Source organism: Carcharodon carcharias, chromosome 20, assembly GCF_017639515.1.
Source record: "Carcharodon carcharias isolate sCarCar2 chromosome 20, sCarCar2.pri, whole genome shotgun sequence".
Taxonomy (NCBI): Eukaryota; Metazoa; Chordata; class Chondrichthyes; order Lamniformes; family Lamnidae; genus Carcharodon; species Carcharodon carcharias.
In genome coordinates this window covers 50,453,190-50,480,715 of record NC_054486.1, presented here as the reverse complement: position 1 = coordinate 50,480,715, position 27,526 = coordinate 50,453,190, and the positions used below count along the sequence as shown (strand labels likewise).

The 27,526-nt window shown below is 43.4% G+C and overlaps 1 protein-coding gene and 1 long non-coding RNA gene across 5 annotated transcripts in view; one reads left to right on the top strand and one right to left on the bottom strand.

Moving 5' to 3' along the window:
• LOC121292685 (protein only RNase P catalytic subunit) overlaps positions 1-2,098 on the top strand; it is a 101,002-nt gene extending 98,904 nt beyond the window's left edge. For all 4 annotated transcript variants that reach the window (XM_041214969.1, XM_041214968.1, XM_041214967.1 and 1 more), the window contains one exon: positions 820-2,098. In XM_041214969.1, the coding sequence (XP_041070903.1) occupies positions 820-951 (132 nt within the window). In that variant the 3' untranslated portion in view covers positions 952-2,098. The remainder of the gene's footprint in view (positions 1-819) is intronic.
• Positions 1,088-27,134, bottom strand: LOC121292686. The gene is made up of 4 exons (XR_005946313.1): positions 26,835-27,134; positions 14,921-15,017; positions 2,253-2,319; positions 1,088-1,223 (listed from the first exon to the last, which is right to left on the bottom strand). It is a non-coding gene; the product is annotated as an uncharacterized LOC121292686 (long non-coding RNA).
• Between the last annotated feature and the right edge of the window lie 392 nt (positions 27,135-27,526).

Here is a 27,526-nt window from a genome sequence, read left to right as displayed (position 1 = left end):
CTTCCCTAAAAGAGGCGATGTGGGGCTCTCGTTGGCTTTCCAGCCAGTTTAACAAGACCCCTGTCGCCTCTATTAAATACTATCTGAAGTGTGTAATTGGGGTAGAGGAGCAGAGAAATCTGGGCTACAGATACACATATCACTAAAAGTAGTGAAGCAGGATAATAAAGCCATTTTTTACAAAATCAAGCAAAGCACTGGGGTTCATTTCTAGAGGGATAGAATTGAAAAGCAGACCAAATAGCCTCATTCTATCCCAGTATTTTATGGAATCCTTTCAGAAGATGTGCCATTTCTGCACCTATTACCTCTTGTTGCCAGTATTATTTACTGCATTCTCTGTCTGGTGGCATATTGCCTATGCTTGTCCTTTGGACAAAAGGCTTCACAGTCAGCTCTACCCAGCATTTCACAACAGTCTTTCTGAAATCACATGCTAAACGTGTGATCCCACATTTTACTTTTATTGTGCCATGTTAGGTGTCCCTAATTAACCAAATAATTTTGAGCAATGGAAAACTTATACATTTGAATTCTTCTTTTTAATTCTTCTGACAGGGAGGCAAATACACAACCTCTAAGTTACTGGGCCAAACAGAAATGACTATTATATGTCAAACACTACAGGAGCTTCCAACAATAATTTGTGGAATGTTCTCGGTAAATTGCTTTAAAGTTCTAAATATTGATTAAACTTAGTTGCTCACATGAACTTTAAAATAATATTGCTTGATGTGAGAAACATAATTTATTTTTAGTTATAATAATGTTTGTCTCCACATGAATTGACAGTTTTTTTATATATATCTTTCCCTATAGATCATACCAAAATATGACACTATAGTACAGACAACAGATGATACTTGGCACATACCATATGATGAAGAGGGAGTAGAGAGGTGTTCCTATGAAGTTCCACGTAAATGGTTGTGTCTTCGAAGACATAACTGAAGAGAATCAGTGGCTGGACATTCTGATGCTACCTGTTTCCTATGTTTTTGTTTTCAAAAAAGTGTTCTTCATTTTTACATTTAATATTTATTTAGACATCTTGGAATGTTTTATTTTGTTTCTTAATTTTCTTCTACATTTTTTGCCTTTTCTTCAAAAAGCTGTGACTTGTGTTTCAACGTGTATTTCCAGGTGGTAATAGCTTCTGCTGCCTCAGCCAAATAGCCATTCTTCCTGTGTCAGCCTAGACAGCTTCAGCGGTCGTTTTGAACCTGGAGAAAAAACCAACACGATCCCCACATAAAACATGCACATTCAACATCCAGCTTAGCTTAATGGATCGTAATCATGAGTGACAACCCTGTCTCCTTTTGAAATTTGTTATCTCATTGCCTTTATCTCTCCCCACAAACAGTCAAGTAGTTTAAACAATATAAAAAAGGTTCAAGAAAATTCTGATCAACAAAGTTCAATACATGTAGTGATTTATGGTAGTCCCTGTCAAGGTGTCCTGGCTGAGTTCAGCTGGCTCAGTACAGATAAAGATTCAAAACTTATTGGTCCATATAGCCTAATAACCACATCATGTATCAATGTGTCACCGGGGGAATCTGGACATTAATTAATCTTTTAGTTACATTTTTGAATTAAGCATTCAATGTATTTGTCGCTTAGGCAGCACAGAGCTTCTGTGATGTAGATGATCTGTAGGTAGGTAAAATACAAAATTTTAGACTTTTCACATTCAAGTTAAAGATAACAATTCTTGTTATCCTTAGATGAGATAACAGGAATGCTTTACTTCTTAAAAAAATGTTGATTCTTTTAAAATGTTTTTGGGTGATTTTGGTTGAAGAATCATGATATTAATGATTCCCAGATTAATGTGGAAAATTTAAGCATGCAGCTTCTTCGAATAGATTTGTATCTTATGCCTCTTAATGAAATGATTTTTTCAAGTTTCATTAGAATTAGCTGCTGAGTATCCTATAGTACAAGAAAATGTAAATACAAATGTAATGTTTTAATTTAAATTGTCATATCTCAGGATTAAAGTAACATTGAAAATTCTGTAAGATTTATATTTTTAGCGCAAATATATTCACTAATACTCGGTTCCTTATAAAATAAAATTAAAATCAATCAATGTGTACCTTTATTAATTGAATAAAACCAATATTATTATCTACCAACAAAAAAGGCTTAAACTTAAAAAAAAGGCAATACATATACACAAATTTTGCACTTTGTTACTTCTTAATGTTATCAGTGCTCAACTTAAAATACTTGAAAGAAATTACCTGGTTGGGAAATTTGACACCCTTTATATGGTGGCTACATGTCCAGCAGTCATGGAACTATGGAATGCTGCAACACAACAGAAAATTCAGCCTCGACAGCATGCACTATATATTTTTATCCACAGCAGCCATGTCCTCTAACTGCTCTCCCCTGTTTATTCCCCATACCCTTAAATATACCTCATATTTAAGCAGTTTGATTTTATTTTAAAGGGATTTCTGCATTCTGCACCAACAATTTTAACTTCTATGTCGATTTTAACTTTTGGGTGGCCAACCATCAGAGTAAATTAGCTGTTTGAATAATGAAGGGGTGGGAGCTATTTTTAACACCCAGGTTCATTTAAATGGAATCAATGAGTTTTAGGCACAAGATTGCTCAGGCCAGCTCAATGGGGAGGCAGTGGCATAATGATAATGTCACTGGATTAGTAATCCTGAGGCCTAGGTTAATGCTCTGGGGACATGGGTTTAAATCCCACTACAACAACTGGCAGAATTTAACGTTCAATTAATAAATCTGGAAATAAAAGCCAGTCTCAGTAATGGTGACCATGAAACCATTGACAATTTTATTAAAAACCCTTCTGGTTTTAGGGAAGGAAATCAGCCTCCTTACTTGTCTGGCCTGCATATGACTCCAGACCCACAGCAATGTAGTTGACTCTTAAATGGCCTAGCAAGCCACTCAGTTATATCAAACCACTACAGGAAAATCAATATGGAATGAAACTGGACAGACCAGCAAGCATTGACCTAGGCACCAGAAACTAGAAAGGCACACCCAGTCTTGTTGATGCTGCAAAGTCCTCCTTACTAACATCTGAGGGCTAGTACCAAAATTGGGAGAGCTGTCCCACAGTCTACTCGAGCATCAGTCTAACATAGTTGTATTTTCAGAATCACAGCATACAATGTCCCAGACAAATACCTTTACTCTCCATGTATACATCTTATCTCACCAGCAGAACAGACCCACCAGAGGTGGCAGCACAGTGGTATATAGTCAGGAAGGGATTGCCCAAGAGTTCTTAACATTGAGTCCAGACCCCGTGAAGTCTAATGGCACTATCACCATGCTGAACAGTTCTAACAGGTCAAAACTCAGGCACTGTGGGCCATCAGCAGCAGCAGAATGGTATCGAACACAATCTATAACGTCATGGCCCAGCATCCCCTAATCTACCACTACCATTAATCGGGGGATCAACCCCAATTCGATGAGCGCAGGAGTGCATGCCAAGAACAGCACCAGGCATCCATAAAAATGAGTTGTCGACCTGGTGAAGCTACAGCACAGGGCTACTTGCATGCCAACAGCATAAGCAGCACGTGCTTGACAGCAAAGCAATCCCACAACCGATGGATCAGATGTAAGTTCTTCAGTCCCGCCATTTCCAGTCATGAATGGCACTGGAAAATTAAACAACTCACTGGAGCAGGAGGCTCCATAAATATCCCCATCCTCAATGATGGAGAAGCCCAGGACATAAGTGCAAAAGACAAGGCTGAAGCATTTGCAACGAACTTCAAACTGAAGTGCCAAGCGGATAATCCATCTTGACCTCCTTCTGAGGCCCCCAGCATCACGGATGCCAGTCTTCAGCCAATTCAATTCGCCCCACATTGTATCAAGAAATGGCTGAAGGCACTGGATACTACAAAGGCTATGGGCTCTGACAACATTCTGGCAATAGTACTGAAGACTTCGTTCCAGAGCTAGCCACGCCCCTAGCCAAGATGTTCCAGTAGAACTACAACCCGGCAATGTGAAAAATTGCCCAGGTACGTCTTGTCCAGAAAAAGCAGGACAAGTCCAAGCCAGCCAATGACGACCCCATCAGTCTTCTCAATCATCAGCAAAGTGATGGGAAGGTGTTGTCGATGGTGCTATCAAGCAGCACTTACACAGCAGTAACCTGCTCACTGACGTTCAGTTTGGGGGTTACCATTGACCAGAAACTGAACTGGACTAGCCATATAAATACTGTGGCTACACGAGCAGGTCAGAGGCTAGGAATCCTGTGAAGAGTAACTCACCTCCTGACTTCCCAAAGCCTGTCAATGATCTACAAAGCACAAGTCAGGAGTGTGATGGAATGCTCCACATTTGCCTGGATGAGTGCAGCTCCTGCAACACTCAAGAAGCTTGACACTATCCAGGACAAAGTAGCCTGCTTCATTGGCACCACAACTACAAACATTCACTCCTTCAACCACCGACGCACAGTATCAGCAGTGTGTACCATCTGCAAGATGAACTACAGGAATTCACGAAGGCTCCATAGACAACACCTTCCAAACCCACGACCACTACCATCTAGAAGGACAAGGGCAGCAGATAGATGGGAACACCACCACCACCTGGAAGTTCCCATCCAAGTCACTCACCATTCTGACTTGGAGATATATCGCCATTCCTTCACCATCACTGGGTCAAAGTCCCGGAACTCCATTCCTAACAGCACCATGGGTGTACCTACACCACGTGGACTGCAGCAGTCCAAGAAGGCATCTCATCAACAAATTCTCAAGGGTAACTAGGGATGGGCAATAAATGCTGGCCCAGCCAATGAAGCCCACATCGTGAATGAATTAAAAAAAAGGTATGACTTCAACCAGTGGAGAGTTTTCCCGCTGATTCCCATTGACTTCAGTTTTGTTAGGACTCCTTGATGCCACACTTGGTCAAATGCTGCCTTGATGTCAAGGGCAGTCACTCTTACTTCACCCCGGAAATTCAGCTCTTCTGTCCATGTTTGAACCAAGGCTGTAATGAGGTCAGGAGCTGAGTGGCACTAGCAGAACCGAAAATGGGCATCAGTGAGCAGGTTATTGCTATGCAAGTGGCACTTGATAGCACTGTTAATGACCCCTTCCATTACTTTACTGATGAGGGAGAGTAGACTGATGGGGCAGTAATTGGCTGGGTTGGATTTGTCCAGTTTTTTGTGTACAGGACATACCTGGGCAAATTTCCACATAACCGGGTCAGTGTCAGTGTTGTAGCTGTGCTGGGACAGCTTGGCGAAGGGCGCAACAAGTTCTGGAGCATAATTCTTCAGTACTATTGCTGCAATATTGTCAAGGCCCATAGCCTTTGCACTATCCAATGTCTTCAGCCATTTCTTGATATCACGTGGAGTGAATTGAATTGGCTGAAGACTGGCATCTGTGATGCTGGGGACCTCCAAAGGAGGCCGAGATGGATCATCCGCTCGGTATTTCTGGCTGAAGATTGTAGCAAATGCTTCAGCCTCATTTTTTGCATTAATGTGCTGGACTCCCCCATCATTGAGGATGGGGTTATTTGTGGAGCCTCTTCCTCCAGTGACTTGTTTAATTGTCCACAGCATTCACGACTGGATGTGGCAGGACTACAGAGCTTAAATCTAATCTGGTGGTTGTGGGATCGCTTAGCTCTGTCTATCACTTGCTGCTTATGCTGTTTGGCACACATGTAGTCCTGTGTTATAGCTTCACCAGGTTGACACTGCATTTTTAGGTATGCCTGGTGGGGCTCCTGGCATGCCCTCTTTCACTCTTCATTAAATCAGGGTTGATCTCCTGGCTTGATGGTAATGGTAGAGTGGGGAATATGCCAAGCCATGAGGTTATAGATTGTGTTCGAGTACAATTCTGCTGCTGCTGCTGATGGCCCACAGCACCTCATGGATGCCCAGTCTTGAGTTGCTAGATCTGTTCTAGCACACAGGAAGATGGTTGTGGTTGTTGAAGTCAATCATCTCAGTCCTGGGACATCACTGCAGGAGTTCCTCAGGATAATGTCCAACCATGTTCAGCTGCTTCATCAATGACCTGCCCTCCATCATAAGGTCAGTGTCGGTATGTTCGCTGATGATTGCACAATGTTCAGCACCATTCTTGACTCCTCAGATACTGAAGCTGTGTCAATATGCAGCACAACCTGGACAGTATCCAGGCTTGGGCTGGTAAGTGGCCAATAACTTTTGTGCCACACAAGTGTCAGGAAATGACCATCACCAACAAGAGAGAATCTAACCATTGCCCCTTGACATTCAATAGCACTACAGGTGCTGAATCCCACAATATTAACACCCTGGGGGTTACCATTAACCAGAAACTGAACTGGACTAACCATATAAATACTGTGGTTACAAGAGCAAGTTGGAGGCTGGAAACTCTGTGGTGAGTAACTAACCGCCTGACTCCCAAAGCCTGTCCACCATCTATAAGGCACGAGTCAGGAATGTGATCGAATACTTTCCACTTGCCTCCAACAACACTCAAGAAGCTTGACACAATCCAGGGCAAAGCAGCCTGCTTGATTGCCATCCCATCCACCACCTAACCATTCACTCCCTCCACCACCAATGCATAATGGCAGCAGTTTGTACCATTTACAAGATGCACTGCAGCAACTCACCATGTCCCCTTCGACAGGATGTTCCAAACCCACAACCTCTACCGCCTAGAAGGAGAAAGGCAACAGATGCATGGGAATGCCACCACCAGCAAGTTCTTTCCGATCCACACCATCCTGACTAGGAAATATATTGCCGTTCCTTCACTGTCACTGGTCAAAATCTTGGAATTTGCTTCCTAACTTCAATGTGGGTGTACCTATGCCACATGGACTGCAGCAGTTCAAGAAGGTGGTTCACCAGCATCTTCTCAAGGGCAATTACAGATGGGCAACAAATGCTGACCTAGCCAGCAATGCCCATACACTGTGGAAAAATAAATTTTAAAACATCTGCAGACCTGGAAGCTACTGGGTCAAAAGCACAAAAGGTAGTTTGGGGATCATGAAGGGCAAAATCTTAGTGTGACACTGGGCCAGGACCGAATGAACAGTCCTGCTACTCCTGGCACCACAAATACTATTTAAAACTAACTTTTCTAGGGCATCTTCAGTTCTACCAGCAGTGGAACTGGTCAGATAAGAAGTTCTATTCTAAAAGCACATCATAGGGCTTCAGTGTGTATATTAAAAGAGGCTTATTTCATGAAATAGGCAGGTGCCATGTCTGCCAACAGGTGTAAAGCTGCAATAGACTGATCAACGGTGTTAATAGTGACGTAAGCCAACTGTCTCCATTCTGAGACCATTGCCAAGTACATTTACAGTGATTTTGGCAATTTATCATTGACTTCATGAAATCCATAAAGCATCCATTTCCTATTCCATCACAGATGCCATCACATGGAAATCTAATCCCGTCTTCATCCAGGCTATACCAGACCTGATATTGAGCAACAAGATGGGATTAATTGAAAACCTCATGGTGAAGGCACCCCTAGGTAGCAGCGATCATAATATGGTTGAAGTTAACATTCATTTTCAGGGAGAAACAAGTGTGTCCAAGATTAGTATTTCAACTTTAAATAAGGGCAGTTATGAGGGCATGAAAACAGAGCTAGCTAAAGTGAAGTGGCAAAAGAGGTTGAAAGATAGGTCAATAGAGGTTCAGTGCCAGATATATAAAGGGATATTTCAGAATACACAGCAAATGTATACATTCCAATGAGAAAGAAACACTCCAAGTGGAGGGCCCACCATCTGTGGTTAACTAAAAAAGTTAAAGACAGTATCAAACTTAAAGAAAAGGCATATAATTATGCAGAGATGGCTGGAAGATTGGAAAGAACATAAAGAATGACAAAAATATTAACAAGGAGAGAAAAATTAGAGTATGAGAGAGAGCTGGCTAGTAATATAAAGATGGATAGTAAGAGTTTCTATGGATATTTAAATAAGAAAACAGTTAACAAAGTGAGTGTTTGTCCAATAGAAAGTGCATCTGGGGAATTGATAATGGAAAGTAGAGAGATGGTGGATGAGTTAAACAGATATTTCGCTTCGAGGGGAGTAACTCGGAAAATTACAATCACCAGGAAAGTGGTATTGAGCAAATTGTTGGGGCTGCGGGCTGACAAATCCCCAGATCCAGATGAACTTCACCTTAAGGCCTTGAAAGAAGTGGCTAGTAAGGTAGATGATGCATTAGTTTCCTAGATTTGGGGAAGGCTCCATTAGGTTGGAGAATAGCAAATGTAACTCCTTTATTCAAAAAGGGAGACAGAAAGCAGGAAACTACAGGCCAATTAGCTTAACATCTGTCACAAGGAAAATGTTAGAAGCTATTATTAAAGATGTTATAACAGGGCACTTAGAAAAGTCCAAGGCAATCCAGCAAAGTCAACATAGTTTTGTAAAAGGGAAATCATGTTTAACCAACTTATTGGAGTTCTTTGAAGGAGTCACATGTGCTGTGGATAAAGGGGAACCGGTGGATGTACTGTAGTTAGATTTCCAGAAGGCATTTGATAAAGTGCCACATCAAAGGTTATTGTAGAAAATAAAAGCTCATGCTGTAGGGGGTAACATATGGAGAGAAGATTGGCTAGCTAACAGGAAACAGAGAATTGGCATAAATGGGTCTTTTTCTGGTTGATAAGTTGTGATGAGTGGTGTGCCACAGGGACCGGTGCTGGGGCCTCAACTTTTACAATTTATATAAATGACTTAGATGAAGACCCCAAAGGAATAGTTGCTAAATTTGCTGACAACACAAAGATAGGTGAGAAAGTAAATTGTGAGCAGGACATAAGGAGGCTACAAAGTGACATAGATAGACTAAGAGAGTGGGAAAACATCTGGCAAATGGAGTATAACGTGGGCAAATGTGAAATTGTGCATTTTGGCAGGAAGAATAAAAAAAGAAGCTTATCTAAATGGGTATCCTAGTGCATGAATCAGAAAAGGCTAATATGCAGGTACAGCAAGTAATTATGAAACCTAATAGAATGTTATCATTTATTGTGAGGGTAATTGAATACAAAAGTAGGGAGGTTATGCTTCAGTTATACAGAGCATTAATGAGACCACATCTGGAGTATTTTATACAATGCTGGTCTCCTTATTTAAGGAAAGATGTAAATGCGTTAGAAGCAGTTCAGAGAAGGTTTACTAGACTAATACAAGGAATGGGCAGGTTGTCTTATGAGGAAAGATTGGACAGGTTAGGCTTGCATCCACTGGAGTTTAGAAGAGTAAGAGGTGACTTGATTGAAGCCTTTAAGCTCCTGAGGGGCCTTGACAGGGTGGATGTGGAGAGGATGGGCTGTAACTTCTTCGGAGTGGCAATTAGCATTGGATTGCCACTCCGTGCCCACTTACCTATGCCAAATTTCTTCCATGCCTGTCTCGCCCAACCTTCCAACTCAGGCCGGGCGAGATCCAGGCAGTGCAGCTGTCTCCGAAGTCCAGCGTCAAAGTTTAGTAGACTCGAATTGAAGGAGGACACGCCCTTTTTTACAGCACTAGCTGCCGTAAAGCAGGTAAGTTTAAAGGACCCATTGAAATTGACAGGTGAGGGAGAAGCTAAGTGCCTAAGGTAAGTGAAGAAGATTTGGGGAGCGGGGGTGTTCGGAGGTTGGGTGGGGATGGGGTCGGGCATTGGGGGTGGTGTGAGGGAAGTCAGACATCGGGAGGGGTGGAGCGGGCCAGACATTCGGTATGGTTGGGGGGTCGGACATCAGGAGGGGGTGCAATGGGCTGGACATTCATGGGGGTGGCGGGTGGGGGGGTCAGACATTGGGAGATCTGGGGGGCTCGGACATCAGAAGGGGGTGCAGCGAGCTGGACATTCATGGGGTGGGGGTTTGGACATCGGGAGGGGTAGAGGAGTCAGACATCAGGTGAGGGTGGAGTGGGCCGGATATTTGGAGGGTTTAGGGGGTTCAGACATCGGGAGGGATGCAGCAGGCCAGATGTTCGTGGGGTGGAGGACCGGACATTGAGAGGGCTGGGGGAGCAGGGTTCAATCATTGGGAAGGCTGGTGGGTCGGAGATCAGGAGGGAGTGGAGCGGGCTGGACATTCGGGTGTTGGGGGGCTGGGGGGCTAGTCGGACATGGGGAGGTGGTACAGCAGACTGGATATTCACGGGGTGGGGTGGGTTGGACATCAGGGACTATGGGGGTGGGGGGGGTTGAACATCGGGAGAGGGTGGAGCAATCCAGACATTCGGGGGCTCTGGGGCTCAGACATCAGGAGCAGGCCCAACATTGTTGGTGGTGGGTTGGATATGAGGGGGTGAGGGGAAGGGTGGGGGGGTAAGAGTCGGGCCTGCACTGGGTGGGTGGGAGTTGTCAGGTGAGGAGTCCCGTGCGGGTGGGGATAATCCCATGGGGGGTCGGCGGGTGTGGAGTCATGGGTGGGGGAGTCCCCTGGGGGGGGTCAGGGCTGTGGGGGGAGTCCCCTGGGGGGTCAGGGCTGTGGGGGAGTCCCCTGGGAGGGATCGGTCTGGGTCTTTACAATAATTACCAGAAGTTAGAAGTGGTTTTAATTATAACTTTTCTTGGATAACTATTGTTGTAACCCTGGCGGAACCATCCAAAGTTTGCGATTTAAACCGCATTTTCAATGGTTCCCAACACAGTGCAATTCTCCAGAGGAAGTGTGCGCTTCTGGGCAATTGCCCTGCAAACCCTTGCCTGCAAACTTCCTAGAGGGATTCCCCAATGCATCAATGTACCCCCCCAAATCCGATGGTAGAGCTCGGAGGTCACAGCCCGATGTTTCCTCTTGTGGGAGAATCTAGAACTGGGGGTCACTGTTTAAAAATAAGGGTTCGCTCATTTAAGACAGAGGTGAGGAAAATTTCTTTCTCTCAGAAGGTGATGAGTCTTTGGAACTCTCTTCCTCAAAAGGCGGTGGAAGCAGAATCTTTGAATATTCCCCATAGATTCTTGATTAACAAGGGGATGAAAGGTTATCGGGGGTATGCAGGAAAGTGGGTTTGAGGTTACAATCAGATCAGCCATGATCTTATCGAATGGCGGAGCAGGCTCAAGTGGCCAAGTGGCCAACTCCTGCTCCTAAGTCGTATGTTCGTATGTATGTAGAATTCACACACATGCACCTTCCAGCAAGGCTCCTGATAGAGCAATCAGGCATTTGGCCCTTTTTCCATCTGTGAACAAGGGGCACCAAGACCAAATTGTAGTGCCCCTACTATTCTAACTTGCTGACGCTCAGTAACTGGAATTTACTGGCACGCAACAGGTTCCACCACCGGAACCAATTGAGCATCCCAAGTTTGTGCAGTCAAATGTGGGACCGCAGAGATATTATAACGGCAGCAGTTAATTAAGAAGCCACCACCAGGACCAACATTTCATTAAAGATGGTGGCTTGCACTCCAAACTGCTATCCGAATCAGAGGGTCAGCAGCATGACAGCCTCAGCAGTGGTACCAACAGAGGTGGCCACTGCTGAGGCTTCAAAGGAAAGGAGATGGTGCCTCCATATTGAGGTGCCCTTGAAGGGCTAGGAAGAAATTTTTTGAAGGTGTCAGGGCTAGGCAGGCAGGCCCAGGCAATCAGAGAAGTGAACCCTGTAGCAACAGTGGCAGAGCCATGGTGCCAGCCATTGCTGCCAGGGGCCCCTTTGTGGGCCATTGAGCATCCAGAAATGAAGACATCCCCGTGAAGCTGCTGGGAGGCTGTCTCAATGTAACCGGCAGTCTCCCCATATAATGGGGGGTATTCCGGCACTGGTGAAACGCAAGAAGGAGCATAAAATGATTCTTAATAGACCAGTTGATTGGCTGCCTGCCTCGATTTGGCAGACAGCTGAGCTGCTGCCATTCCTGCCTTTAGAAATATCCCATGGCAATAGGAAGTTGTCAGACTTCCCTCCTGATGCTTTCCGCATCACAGACTGTCGGCAGAGATCTGGGGCAGAATTTTTTGTTCTGGAGTCTATATGCGGTGTTGGGCAGGAAAATCAGTGTGGTCCCTCTGGGCAGCAGGGCAGGCATTTGCGCACAATCTTCCACTTTTCAGCTCATTATTTATGCATCAGCGAGGAGCTCATCGAACCTTGTGGTGGAGCGGGCGGTGATTCGTCCACCCCGTCGTTACCTCATGGGGTGAAAGGTCCTGCCACCATATTTAAACAGCACCAGAACACACATTCACTCTCTACAGCCCAGGTGTTGTGTTGAAGAGGCAAATCATGGCAACTAAAGGAAGCAAAACATCTGCCCCACAGCTCAGCAAGGCCTTCCTAGAGATTCTCCTCCAGGACCAGGGCCCATGGGCTGGGGATGGGCCCAGGCTTATTGCTCTAAACTGAGTTTCTTGTTGTTCCCCAGTCTGAGCAGCCAGTGGTCTGCTCTATTAAGGACCTTGTGGCAAAATGTGCCGCATTGTATCTCTCCTCAGATGCACTATGTGGATGAGAAATGGGTGTTGTAAGCAACATCTTTTGGGGGTACCCATTATCACTGAGGAGCCAATCTGAATGCACTGAGGGCCCTCAAAGATCTGTGGCACTTACGATGACTCAAGATGTAAGAGTCGTGTGAGTTACCAGGGTACCTCGCACAAACATGCATTATATACTTTCAGTGATCACAGATCAGATGAACGTTCAGAGAATAGAATCCTTTTCTATTAATAAATATTGCTGGTTGCTGCCAGGGAAACTCTTAAGGCCCCATGTGTGGAGTTGATGGTGCCCTGCACTTGTGGAGAGCTGGACATGATACCAATTCCACAGCTCTGGCAGCCTGGCTTGTTTCATCCAAGCTGAACTGCACATGATGGCGCACTTCTCGAAAAGGGCATCAGTAACCTCCCTTATGCATTTATGAGTGGACGATTGTGAGGTTCCGCAGAGGTCCTCACTGGAGCCCTGAAACGATCTGCTGTCAAAAATGTTGAGTGTGGTCGTTACCTTTAGAGCGAATGGCATAGGGTGGCATCCCAGTCCATGAAGCGTGAGATCCTCACGGAGAATGTGGAAATTATGAGCCACCACATCCCTAGACAAGCAAAGGCACTGTCTTTCACTCATTTCCATTTATGAGTGGCATCTTCTTTAGACCCTTGTTGCACCAAGTGCCTCTGCAGATTTGGTCCCCCCTCGTCAGCATCTGGGTCTTCCTGAGGCCCCATTGGCTCTTGTTCCTCAGATTCCCTGAGCTGTGCCATATGGGTCCTTCCTCTCCTCATTCGTATCAAACCTATTAGGAAGGCAGCATTGCCTGAAACCTGTATTCTGCACTCCTTTTTGTATGTGTGGACAAATAGATTAAAGACATGATTGCATCTTTCCTTAGAATGCTTTCCCTCCATCTCCAAGCCAGGAAGCTAGTGTGAAGCCCTAGGCCTGCCCTCGTTCCAGATATGGCATCCTCAGGCCACCCCTTGCAGCTGTAGCACAGCCAAAATGTCCACAAGTAGCTGAGCACCCGCATCTGACATGACTGCGCATTAACAAAGAGGCTCTTGATCAGGGTGCATACACCCATTTGCTGTAACCCTCAGTCAGCCTATAGTCACCTTGCCTCCATTAGCCTAGACACTAGTCTCATCTTGTACTAATGTCATGGCTGTAAATGTTGTGCCCCGTAAGCCATGACCATTAAAATGAGAATATTGAGGACTGTAGTGAGCATGTAGCTTCTGTCCAGCAGCCGTGGACCTTGATTTTTTGATCCTCCTTCTCTTTTTACATGCCTCTGTCAGGGGCAGGTGCCCAATCAGACCAACTCAAATGTTGCCCCAAACCTTAATGGGTTGCCACAAGAATGCACACCATGAGTAAAGGAGCAATTCTCCTTCAATGGGCATATGACACATGAAGACAGTAATCAGCTCAGCCTTGTTCACCATGTCATGAGCTAATAATTAATCGGCCCAAAATTGTAGTGGAGAACTCCTTACAGACACCTTGAGACCCCTCCCCTATCATTTTTTCACACTTGTTTTTCTAACTGCGTCATTACTGTGTAATGATGAAGATGATGCTGCTAACTTTCATGAGTACCACCAATATCTTCCAACATCCCCTGTCACCCACCAACTTCCTCCCATCCTCCTCCACAGTCACTGCCTCCTAATTCCCATCCATCCTGTAACTATTCAGCTTCCCCCATTACCCTTGACTTGGTTGTCGTGCATATAGATATCCCTGTTCTCACCACATTCCCTTCAATATTGATGACACTATGCCATTTGTAGATCTCACCCCTCTTTCTCGAGGCCACCTGCACCCTCACTTTCAGAGACCCACCCATGACACCATACAATAACACCCCCCCCCATGTCTCTGAATTTGCTGACCTACAGAATCCAAATGCCTCCCATCAATGTAACTGTGCCTTCTGCTTCGCAGTACTTTGACTCCAATTATCAGGGCCAAATGCCTTAGGTGACTGACCACACCCTACACACCATTGTCTGCATAACCGTCACTGCCCAGAGACGCTTTCCCCTGCCCAAGACTGGGACCAAGACATATATGCCATGCAGAGCCCTGTGGCGTGGCCCGTATAGCCCCAGAACAATCTGTCGTATTTCCCCCCTGACAACATGGCCTCAGCCGCAGGGCAATTTGTGGCTCCTCCCTGGACAGTCTTATAACTCTTGCCCCAGGGCGGTCTTTCACTGCTCTATTCTGTTCTGTTACCACACCGCCACCCGAGTCACACCTGTCTTCCCCCTTCCCTCCTGTGTTCCACTATCCCACCTCCCCCTGTCCTGCCTCTGCCTTCCCCCTCCCCGCTGGTCTTGCCTCCAGTGCCCAGCCTTGGCGCAACTTGCACAACTAGTTGTTGAGAAATCTTGCAGCAACACTGTTAAAGGTAGACAAAAAAAATGTCTACATACCTCGAAGCCATTGTCAAAACGAAGCTCGCCAGGTGCATGCCACTTATATATGGTCAGGAAACAGCCCATCCTAATTATCTGCTGGCAGGCACTTAATCTGGAGGGAGAACGTAATACCAACGCGTTAGCTTTTTAATGAGCATTCATGAGATGCAAGTGTGGTTCCTGACATTGATCAGCGGGAAAGTCAGGCAAACAGAATTCCAAACTAAATTCCTGCTGGCAGGAAACTGACTTTTGCCATTACTCCAAATTTTATGCCCCCACCCGTTACGGTTCCAGCCACTGGCAGGAGCGGAAAATTTCACCTCTGGTAAAATCCCATCCAATGTCTCACTTCACACATGTAATTCAATTACTGTAGTATAATGAGTTAATGTTGAATATGTAAATCTATAATCTACATCATCAGTGATGTAACATCACATGATAACCATGATAACAGAGTATGGAGAGAGATAGTTCTGTGTAAAGCATTGTGTAGAGACTACTTTGTAAATAGTTAGCATAATGTTGAATAAAAGATAGCTTGCTAACAGTACCACCTCCAGCCTTATTAGTAAGTCCAGGACCGTGACTACCACATACCAGACCAAAACAACAATAACAGAATTATTTGAGTGAATTGCTACATGGCTGGTAATTGCCATAAACCAAACCCCTGAAACACTCAAGAGTCAGCTTCAGGAAATGGGGGAACAGAAAATAAACCAAAAAATATTTTCCCCAGCAGGTGCTACTATACACATCGCTTTGTGGAGAGTTGGGATGCAACATGCTATCTTGCACTCAATTATGTTGTGTAAAATAAACTATTAAATATCACCAGTTCCATAATTCTCAAACATTTGTGGTAGTCAAAATCAAGCAGTTGAATGTTTAGAAAGTGTCTTCTTACCAACATGTATTTAAATAACAATATGCACTTGTATAGCTCCTTAAACATAATAAAATCTCCCATGGATGTTCACATTGAAGATAGACTAATCAAATAATATGCAACTTGGGACAGTTGACCAAAGGTGCAGTGAAAAAGATAGGTTTTGAGAAGGTTCTTAAAAATGGGAATGTAAGGAGTAAGACAAAGAGGCTGAAAGCTTTGCTATGAATAAAGCCATAAAGGCAGATGCATAGTAGCCCAGAGTAGCAATAAGATGGGTATGAGATGCACTGTAGGGCTGGAGAAGAAGAGATGATTGAGATCATGCAAATGATTGTAAAGAAGCAAAGATTTTGATTTTGATCCCCAGGAGACAGAATGTTAAAGGACATCAGGTGAATAAGATTTAGTGCTTGGTAAGAGCCAGGCTGAACATATAGGAATGAATATGGGAGGGATTGAAAATATCAATACCTGAGGTAATGATAAATAAATATTTTGGAGGAACAGAGAGCGAAATGACATACAAATGAATTTTGGATGGGATATGGGGTTTGAACCTCAGTTCAAAGTTGAATAAGGCAATTCAGCCTCAGTGATAGCCATATATAAACTTAATTTTTAGCCATTTTCTGAAGAATTTCTTACCACATATGTATTTTTGATGATCCAGCTGAACATATATTATGATAGTTGGACCAGGAGCAGCAGGAGTGCTCCTTCAGTCCAAGCAAAAATAATCTGATCCTACACTTTTCAGGTGTCTACTGAACTCTTTGAGACTGGTGCTTGGAATGATTTTTGCAATGATTTTTGTCCTGACAATCATACATTTTGGGATAGCTTATATTTTCAGTCAAAAATGATAAACACCAATTAAATGAGGCAAGAATTGGAATTTGTGGTTGTTTTTTTCCCCCAACACAGGTTTTTCCCATACATTTGGAATCTTTGCAAAAAAGTTTGGTAGATAAGTAATCAGAGAGTTAAACCAACAAATATAAGACATTGCTATGTTGCAATATAGTGCAATGCTTTGTATAAACAAATTAAATGTTCTGAATTTTAAGAGTTAATAATAACCACCTGGTTTTCTTAGGTGCCTTTGGTGAGGTTACATTCTGTAAGATGTTGGGCTAGGAAAAGAAGCCGTTGGTGCTACCGTTGAGAGTCTGAAAAATCACTCACTTTTTTACTAAAATGATAACCTGCTCATGATTGTTATAACTGAAGCCAAGAGAATGAGAATGAAAGGAAGTGTAAACTTTATTGACCTTCTGACAGAGGCAGAAAAAAAGCCTCCAAGATTGAAATGTGTGAATGTGAAGAGATCCCAAGGCGAGGATGTAATTTCTAAAACAACTTTGAATCCCATCCTTGAACAGCCTGAAAATAGCTATGTTTAAGGAAATAGGATATGACACATTAACTGCACTGTTATAAGAAGTCCTGCAATAAAGATCATATAGTGGGAAATGTAATAAGACAATATCCTGAGGCACCAGTGAGTGGTGATAATTGTATATTGTAAATAACCTGAGTTGATATGTAAATATGATCAAGTTGCTTCTGCTAACATGGTAAACAAATAGTTCTTAATTCTGAAGTAATTGAGTAAAATTCAGAGATTGTTTTAGAGAATCACCGAGAAACTTGGTACTCAAATGCATGGAAAGGCGTGAAATTTCTGTACTTTTGTTGTAGATACCCACCAAACATGCCAGGAAATGTTAGGGCTTGTCCATTCCAGTCTAAATGAATTTTGAATGGTGCGGTAAGTCTTAATTATCTCCAAACAACCTCCCTGACACTGCAAGTATGGAGTCTCATTCCTTCAGATTTTAGTTAATGTTGAAAATTAGAAGAAATAAAGGAATATATGTTTTTAAATTATCATTCTGTCCCTTCTATCTGCATCCCTTAATCCCCACCTTTTCCCACTTATATCGTTTTCTGTATTTGGCGTTGAGTTTACAATTCTAATTTACGCTTGCTGGTTCAGATTCTGTGCGGGAAATTTTAATACGCATAAATGGGAAGGTTTGGGTCAGGTGGGAGTTTCAAACGTTGAAAATCTGACTCCTCACCCTAACTTCAGGCTTCAATGGGAGAGGAACAGGGGATGGGCAGCCAAAACAATTGCAAGCAATAAGTTAGTAATTTGAATATTATGAGGCTGCATGCCTCTTTTATACCGACATTTAAAATTTAACATTTGAGTTTTTGAGTCCTGAGAAACCTGGCAGCTAAAAGGAGGCAAGGACTTCTGGGTCCAGGAGGTAAGTGGCTCTCCACCTACCTGTTGGATCCTGTATACCTGCTTCACCAACCCAATGCAATTATGTACCTAGACCGTTCTAATTTTGATCCTGAGTCTTCTGATCTATCTCCCCCACCATCCCCACTCAGAGCACAATCTTATGATCACAAGAACACAATAATAGGAGTAGGATTAGACCATCTGGCCCATTGAGCCTGCTCCACCATTTAATACGATCATGGCTGATCTCAGGCTTCAACTCCATTTTCCTGCCCGATCACTATTTCCTTTAATTCCCTGAGACAAAAAAATCTGTCTATCCCAGCCTTAAATATATTTAATGATGAAACACCCGCAACCCCCTGGGACAGAGAATTCCAAAGATTCACAACCCTTAGAAAGAAAAATTTCTCATCTCATTCCTAAATGATCAGCCCCTGATCCTGATACTGTGCCCCCATGTTTTAGATTCACCAGCCATCACCTATCAAGCCCCTTCAGAATTTTGTAGGTTTCAATGAGATTGCCTCACATTCTTCTAAACTTCAGAGAAGGTAAGCCCAATTTACTCAGCCTCTCATCATAGGACAACCCCCTCATCACGGGGCCCAATTTAGTGAACCTTCATTGTACCGCCTGCAATGCAAGTATATCCTTTTTTAAATGTGGAGACCAGAACTGCACAGTATTCCAGATGTGGTCTCACCAAAATCCTGTTCAATTGTAGCATGACTTCTTTATTCTTGTACTCCAATCCCCTTGCAATAAAGGCCAACATACTATTTGCCTTCCTAATTGCTTGCTGCACCTACATGCTAATTTTCTTTGTTCCTTGTAATAGCACACCCTTGTCTATTTGAACATCAACATTTAACAAGTTTCACACCTTTTAAAAGTATTGTTTTTCTATTCTTATGACCAAACTCAGTAACTTCACACTTCCTTACATTATACTCCATCTGGCTATTTGTTGCCCACTCACTTAACCTTCTATATCTCTTTATAGCTTCTCTGTGTCCACCCCACAACTTACCTTACCACCTAGCTTGGTGTTGGAACATTACGTTCTGTGTCTTCAACTAAGTCATTAATATAGATTGTAAATAGATGAGGCCCCAGCACTGATCCTTGTGGCACTCCACTGTTTACTGCCTTCCACCTTGAAAAAGTTCCATTTAAGCCACCCTCTGCTTCCTATCCATTAACCAATCTTCTATCCATGCTAATATATCACCCCCAATTCCATAAGCCCTTGTTAAGCTTTTGTGTGACAACTTATCAAATGCCTTTTCAAAGTCCAGGTATAATACATCTGATTCTGAAGAAGAGTCATATTGGACTGAAAATGTTAACTCCATTTCTCTGTCCACAGATGCTACCAGACCTGCTGAGTTTTTCCAGCACTTTCTGTTTTTAATACAGCTAATGATTTCTCTTTATCTACCGGTATCTCTTTTTCTACCCTACTACTTATATCCTCAAAAAACTCAAATACATTTGTCAAACAGGATTTCCCTTTAGTAAAACCATGTTGGCTTGTTATAATCATATTATACTTTTCTAAGTGCATTGTTGAGACTTCCTTAATAATAGATTCCAGCATTTTCCCAACAACTGAGGTTAAGCTAACTGGCCTATAGTTCACTGTTTTCTCTTTCCGTCCTTTCTTAAAAAGCAGTGTAACATTTGACAACTTCCAATCAAATAGGACCATTCCAGAATCTAAGGAATTTTGGAAAATCATAGCTAGCACATCAACTATCTCTGCAGCTATTTCTTTTAGAACACTAGGATGTAGGCTATCAGGTCCCGGTGACTTGTCAGATTTTCGTTCCTTAAGTTTCTCCAATTATTTACTGTCTATTTTTGGTATGAAACTTGTATCTTCCACCTTGAAGACAGACACAAAATATTTGTTCAATCTCTGCCATTTTGTTACGAAAGCACAATAATTTTCATAATATTTTTCTGGTTTGCTGTAAAGTAGGTTTATGGATGTGAGTGTAGATGGTTCTGTCTGTGTGATTTAATTACATTTAGAGTCAGGTAGACTGCAAGCTTGAAATTATCAAAAGAAGCTAGGTGTAGAAATGTACCTGAAATGCTAATGAGTAAACATGGATGCTGTATTAGCATATAAAGTGTGAAGGGAATTTGCATTTTTAGGTAAGTAAAGGGATTGTTTGGATTTCAAAAGGATGTTAGCATGTTTACAATTAGCCAGGTAAGCAAGGCTAAGCAGTGTGTTTGTTTTTCCCAAAGGTTGCTAACAATATTGGCAACGTGAAAGTTTTTATATTATGGGAAAGATACGGTTCTAAAGACATATGGAACAATGGAATTTACATATTAAAGAGAGAGAAACATATATAAAGGAGAATGAAAGGCTATGTTGGAGGCCTAACAGGATCTAACAGGAGTGTGTGAAACAGCCATATAGAAGCCTCTAGCCATTTGTGCATAAATCTGCTGTGTTCAGGAACTGAAGTTGGAGAAAACCATTTGGAATTCCACTGTCAAGTGGGTACTGTGTTAACTTGCTGGCTTTTTAAAATGTAAAATCTAGTTGGACTGTTGCCTTAAAGGGGGTGCGAATCAGGTTAATTAAGAATTTTAGAGTTTGTTATTGTATTAAGTAATTGTAGTCTTATCTATGTGTTTGAAATCTTTTCTTTTGTTAATAAATATTTAAATTTAATTTTTAAAATCTCTAAAGGTCTTGGTGGACTCATTACTTCTGAATTCAGTGCATACATCTTCTCATAATAAATACAAATTGCAAAACTGTTGTGCTAGTGTGACCAAGTTTCCCTTGTTGATTTGGTCCACCTGGGATACATCATTTGCCATGCCATAACAATTCTCTCATTCCCAATGATAATTTCTCCTGTCTCTGCTTCTAAGGGACCAAAATTTACTTTATGGACTCTCCTTTTTATATATTTATAAAACTCTTACAATCTGTTTTTATATTCCAGTTTGCTCACATATTCCATTTTTACCTTTTTATCAATGTTTTTGTGGCCCTTTGCTGGTTTCTAAAACACTCCCTCAGACTTGCTATTGTTTTTTGCAACCTTGTAAGCCTCTTCTTTTAATGTAATACTATCCTTAACTTCCTGAGTGAGCCATGGATGGGTCTTTCTTGCTGAGTTTTTGTTTTTCATTGGTATGTATTTGTGTTGAACATTTTGAATTGTTTCTTTATATGTTCCCACTGTTCATTTACCTCCATACCTTTTAGTCTTTTTACCCAATTAACCACAGCCAGTTTTCCCCTCATATCTATGTAATTGGCTTTGTTTCAGTTTAAGATTCTTGTTTATGATTGGAATACATCACTTTCAAATTTAACATAGAATTCATTGATACTATGATCATTGTTTCCCAGTGGATCTCTTACTATGACATTACTAATTAACCCTGCTTCATTACACAATACTAGATCTAAATCAACTTATTCCCTAGTCAGTTCCACAATGTATTGCTCCAAGAAACTGTCTCAAAAACATTCTACAAACTCATCTTCTAGAATAATCTTGCCAATTTGATTGTCCCAGTCTATATAAAGGTTAAAGTCTCCCACAGTTATTACATTTGTTACAATCTCCAATAATTTCCTGTTTAATGATCTGCCCAACAGTATAACTACTGTTAGGGTGCCTATAAACTACTCCCACCAATGTTTTCTGACCCTTGCTACTCCTAATTTCCACCCATACTAATTTAACTACATGATCTTGAGGCCAGATCCTTTCTCGCTAATATCCTTATGTCATCCTTTACAATTACATCCTCCTTTGCCATTTTGTCTGTCTTTCTGAAATATTGTGTACCCTGGAATATTATTTCCCACACTTGATCACCTTGTAGCCATGTCTCTGTAATGGCAATTAGATCTAAATCATTTATCTCTATTTGCGCCACCAGTTCATGTATCTTATTGTAGATATTTCGTGCATTCAGGTAAAGAACCTTTAATTTAATTTTACTTCTATTCCCTGCAATGACTTTATTCGCTGATGTACAATTTTGGTTCAACTCTCTGTCCCTTCCTGTCCCACTCTACTTGCCTTTACCCACATCGCTATACTGTTCTGATGCCTCAACCTTCCTCTTTAGATTTCTAAATCTCCTTTCACCCAAACCCTCTCTCCTCAACAGTTGGGCTATAATCTTCCTTCTGATACTTCCAATGTCCTCCATTTGGACCTCCTACTTATCCAAACCTAGCCTCTGATCTGCCATCCAGCATCCAATATTACCCCCCTGCTCCAGACCCCAATTTTTGCCTCTGACCTCCAAATTGCCCATTGTTCTGGCCTCCAATCTGCCTTCCAGCCTCCAATCTATTCCCTTGCCTTAGCCTTTGATCTGTCTTCTAACCTCTGATGTGGCCCAGCTCTGGATCCAGATCTTTTCTCTGGACTCCAATCTTTTAACTTTCCATCCCTCTCTTCCTTTTTCTCTGCTCCCTGGCTGGAGCTTGATGATGAAGGCCTACCTGCCTGACAACCTGCCAGAAAACCTCTCAATCTGGCTAGCTGCAGCCTGGAAATAGGAAAAATGCTAATCAGGTCCTGCCATTAAATTCGGCAAGATCTGCAGGAAATCCATCTTTCCAGGTTTCCCAACCCCAGGTTAGCACACCCTCCTCCCTCTTGTCTCTGGGTTAATATCTAGCCCCACATGTCTCAGTTAGGATTCTTCACTCTGAAGAGATACACAGTTTCCTGCCCTGTTCATACAGGTCCCAGATCTGTAGAGGGCACTGTCCAAAATAGTTTCATAATCGCTGTAAGTACCAGTGCAAAAGCCCGTAGAAAGTTTGTAGCAAAATGTACGTGTAATGAAAGGTGTCATTCATTCAATACTGACTGCAAAATCTGAGCTGCTGATAAATTTCTGCTTCTTCTTTTATCCGTTGAATCCTGGCAGTTCCATTTATTTGTAGGTACAATTGTGTATTCCTTAAGCCATCAGTTTGATAAGGATATTACAAATCCGAATCCCAAAACTAGCAGGTGTTACGTCTTTTGGTTCCCAAGAGTTAGAAATATTCACACTTTAAATTCAAAATGCCAGAGCTTAATAGACATTGAGTCTATTTCTTTCAGCTCTCCATGATACATTGGCTTGAATTTTTGGTTCATCAGGCGAGCGTGATTGGCAGGACTGGAAGCAGATGTGAAATCCAGTTCTGCCCCCAATCAGCTCCTGAGAGACATTATGTGCTGGATGGCCAATTAACAGCCAGCCAGCGTGAAACTTGCACTGAGAGAGGCCCAGAACTGCTGGGGGGTGCGTGAGGATAGGGCGGGTACTGGAATAATTGCAGCTTTAAAAGCAGCTCCCTGAAGGCTGCTAGGCGTAGAGGAACTGTGGCAGAGAGCTATTGTCATCTTTAAAGGGGCAGACAACTGTGGTGAGAAAGTGAGCAAAAAGTGTGCCTGGGACATTAGCAGTGTCTTCTGGACCCGGAAGCTATGCTAAACTTGGTGGAAATGGCCGGAGCCAGGTGGACCCCTACTTCTTGGATGACTGCCTGCAGGTTCTATTGGAAACTGTCAGTGATCTACGGGAGATATTGCTGTTGAAAAATGGCAAGGGTAGTCCTCCACACCAAATGAAGACAACATGGTCAGAGGTGGCATCTCTAGTCAATGGCTGTGGTGTAGTCTGAAGGATCTGGATGCAGTGTAGGAAGAGGGTCAATGCCCTGCTGTGCTCTGCCAGGGTGAGTACTGAGTCCCCATATAATCGTGTGTGCCTGAACTTGTTGGGGTTCTTGGCTGTAAAGCACCAAGCTTAAGTTGGCACATCTTGCTGTGTCCTTAAAGACTACGTGTGAGTAGACAGGATGGCAGACATGTATGGAAGGGGGAAGTCCTGCAATTTGATGGGCACCTAAACATGCAACTATGGGGAGGATGATGGAATGTTCGGGCATGTAGAGGGGGGATTCATGAAAGCACTATTGCCCTTACAGGAGAAAAGAAGTCACAATGGCCAGGAGTGAAGATGAACCGATGTTTGAGTCCCTCAACTGGTGGTGTCAACTCTGGTGGAGGAGCAAATCCTGGAGGTGGCATGTGAGCATGGAGCGAGGTTTACTGGGTGCAGAGAAGCACGGGTTTCAGAGGAGGTTAAGAGTCCAGCGGACAAGGAAGAGATTGGGGGAGGGCATGAGAGATGTAGGGCAGCTGTTATAACACCAACAGTGAAATCCACTAGTCCCCTAGACTCGTCCATTCAGAAGTCACTGCTTACCCAGATCTCAAATCTGAGAAGCAACCAGAATGAATATGCTGTGATTCATAAATACTGATAGAGACTTCAATATGTTTTCCCTCTCTCAGATGTAACATGCTTTGGACCGCAGAATGACCCAGAAGACTCTCCCTTGACATTGGAGGATGATGTCTAGCCAGATGTACCGTTGTCATATCCTCTCTCTGCACCATGCACCACCTCAAATACGGACACATCGGTGGGATTGAGTGTTCCAGGACAGTTGGCAATGAACACTGGGGAAGGCATATCACACTCGCTTGAAGAGCTGGCAGAGGCAGAGAGGCCCCAGGGTGCGGGTAGTCAGAAAATTGCTAGAGACCAGGAAGATGCTGAGTCTGAGGCAGATGATGAGCCTCTAGAATCATCTATTAGGCGGCAAATGTTGGACATCCAATGGGATGCATGTAACGATCTTGAAGAGATCCCTGTGGGTCTGTGTGCCATGGGTCTCTGTACTGGAGGATTCCATACAGAATGTGAGCACTGTGTTGAGCTGGAGCTCAGGACACACAGCATCCTCCATAGAATGATTAGCAACTCTCATGGAGCGGCAATTCCAGAAGCTGGGGTTGCATTCGATTCTGCACGCCCACACACTGTTAGTGACCACAGCAGGTCACTGCCAATGTCAGAGATGGATGAGGCACCTAGTGACTCTGCTAGCTGCCTGGTGAGCAGGGAGGTACAAACAAACCTCATGTTGGCAGATGACCTGCAGCTCCATGCATTTGGGGGCTCCTCATGGTGCTCCTGATGATGGCAGCAGCTCCTCCCTTTACCAGTGACTGTTGCATCTGAGGAGACCACGATGACTGAAGAATGCCCAGCCATGGAACTGGACTATTCCGTCCTTAGGGCCCACACATGTACAGCGACCAGATGTTGACCACCAAAGTCATCAAGGCCGACGGGGCATCAGAGTCAGCAGCCTGCCTCCAGTGCAGCTGCCGGTGAGAGGGAAGCACATAGACATTGCACTCGTATGCGGAAATTTAAGTCACTATGATCACAGAAGGGCTTTCTTGGGCGAATCATTTCTCATTGTCAGTTGTGTAATGTTGTATGTAGCTATCACACATCACTATTAAATTGTGACATCATGTCAAATGGCTTTATTATGCTTTATGTCATAGTTAAAGAGGATGCCTGCAACTCTGTGTAATACAGCAATTGGGCTGCCAAGTGTAGTTCAGAGGGAGGGAGAGGAGGAGACATTGCCAGGAGGGCCCCATCAACCCTGAGCAGTAGGGTGACAGTTTGCAAAGATTTGGAGTCCTGACTTTGGAGTCCTACTGGAAACTCCTCTGAATCAAGGGCTCCCTGGTCTCCCTGGCTCCCATAAGCATCCTCATTGCTCTTCTTCATGATCCTGGAGCTGAGCAGGCTCTTCCTCAAACTCAGCACTAGAAGAATGTTGCTGTCTTCACCATCCATCTGCTCCCACCTTGAGAGAGCCAGATTGTGAAGGACACAGAAAGCAACCACTATAAGGGAAATGTCTTCTGGAGGATATTGCAGAGATCCTCCTGAGCAGTTCAGACAATGAAACCTCATTTTGAGGAGGTCTATTGTCCTCTCAATGATGGCCCTTGTGGAGGCATGACCCCGCTGCAGGCATCCTTGGGTGTCTGCGCATGTATCATCAGCCACTTTTTCAGCAGATATCCTTTGTGCCCCAGCAGCCAGCCATCCACCATGCTAGAGCTATGAACAGCCTTGGAACCTGTGAGTAACGTAAAATGCACACATCATGGCAGCTTCCAGATAGCTGGCAGAAACCTGCAGGAGCTCGTGCTGGTGATCACACACTATCTGAACGTTCAGAGAGTGGAACCTCTTTCTATTCACAAAGATCCATGGTTCTCTGTCACCGGTGTGATGCAGCTGTGCACTGCAGATTGCAACACTTGGCAATGATCTCCCACAGACCCCTGGAATGAACCCGGGGCATAAAAATTTAGGGCAACTGTGACCTTCAGAGCCACTCACATTGGCTGGCTACCTACACAGTTTGAGGCTATCTCAGGGCCACAAATAGAGGTGGCTGTTTCTCTGGAGAGGCAGAGCCTTCTTTGGCACTGAACCTCTATCATGTCAAGGTAGCTGGATTTTAGCCTATACAGTCTTCCACCTGGGTATTGGCGCCTTCTCCTGCCCATTCTCCCTCGCAACGCCTGCTGGACTTCGACCTCTTCAGGTTGCCCTTCTCGATCTTGAGGGCAGACTCTGTTACGCTGTCTGCAGCCAACTGGTCTCCTCTTCCTTCTTGCCCTGTCCTCATCTGAGGAGGTCCCTCCAGCAGAGTGTACAGTACCCATCTCAAACGTTATGTTTGCAGAGGTTTGACCTAAAGTATGAAGGGGCCTAACTGCAGAAAGCCTCTACAAAGACTTAAACTTCCTAAAGTTATGTAAATGAACAGAATGCTTCAATAAATAAACTATAATTCACACATTCAACACTCAGTTTGAAATTCCTACCTCTTCATCTCACTATTCCTTATGGTCCTGGATCCAAAAAGTTGAAAAAATGTGTAGCCCACCTCTCCAATTGGCCCATGCACCAAGCATAAAAGCACACAGGCCTCTCAAAATCCAGGACGATTAGCCTTTTAATGGCCTTAATTGGCCCTTTAACGTGGCAGGCACGCTTCCGATATTCACGTGTGCCCACCAACCGAAATGTTGCAAGATGGCACGATGACATCGGGAAGCCCTCCTGATGTCATCACTCACCATTTCACACTGAGTTTGGACCGCTGTTCACATGCACACACGGCGATATAAAATTCTTGGCACAAGGCTGCAATGTGACAGTGAATGCAGCACCCAGAAGTGCATTCTCTTAACTATTAGTTCCTATTTCATTCCGAATAATACAACAATATAACATCTTTCTTTCTTTTTAAATAAATAATGCCTCTATATAAATATAATTGTTCCAATCATTAATATTTTTTCTAAACTGAAGATAAACAATCGACTTTTATAAACAGAACACCTTAAGAGTCCTTTATAGCTTGATTCTTTTCTCAGAAAGACATTATTCATTTGCTTAGGTGGTAGCATGTTACATCTCTATCTTATAGGATTGGCATTCATCACTCTCAGTTGGTGAGTTGGCATAATGCACAGGTGATGTTGTGCTTGTTTCTCCAGGTGTTATAGGAGTC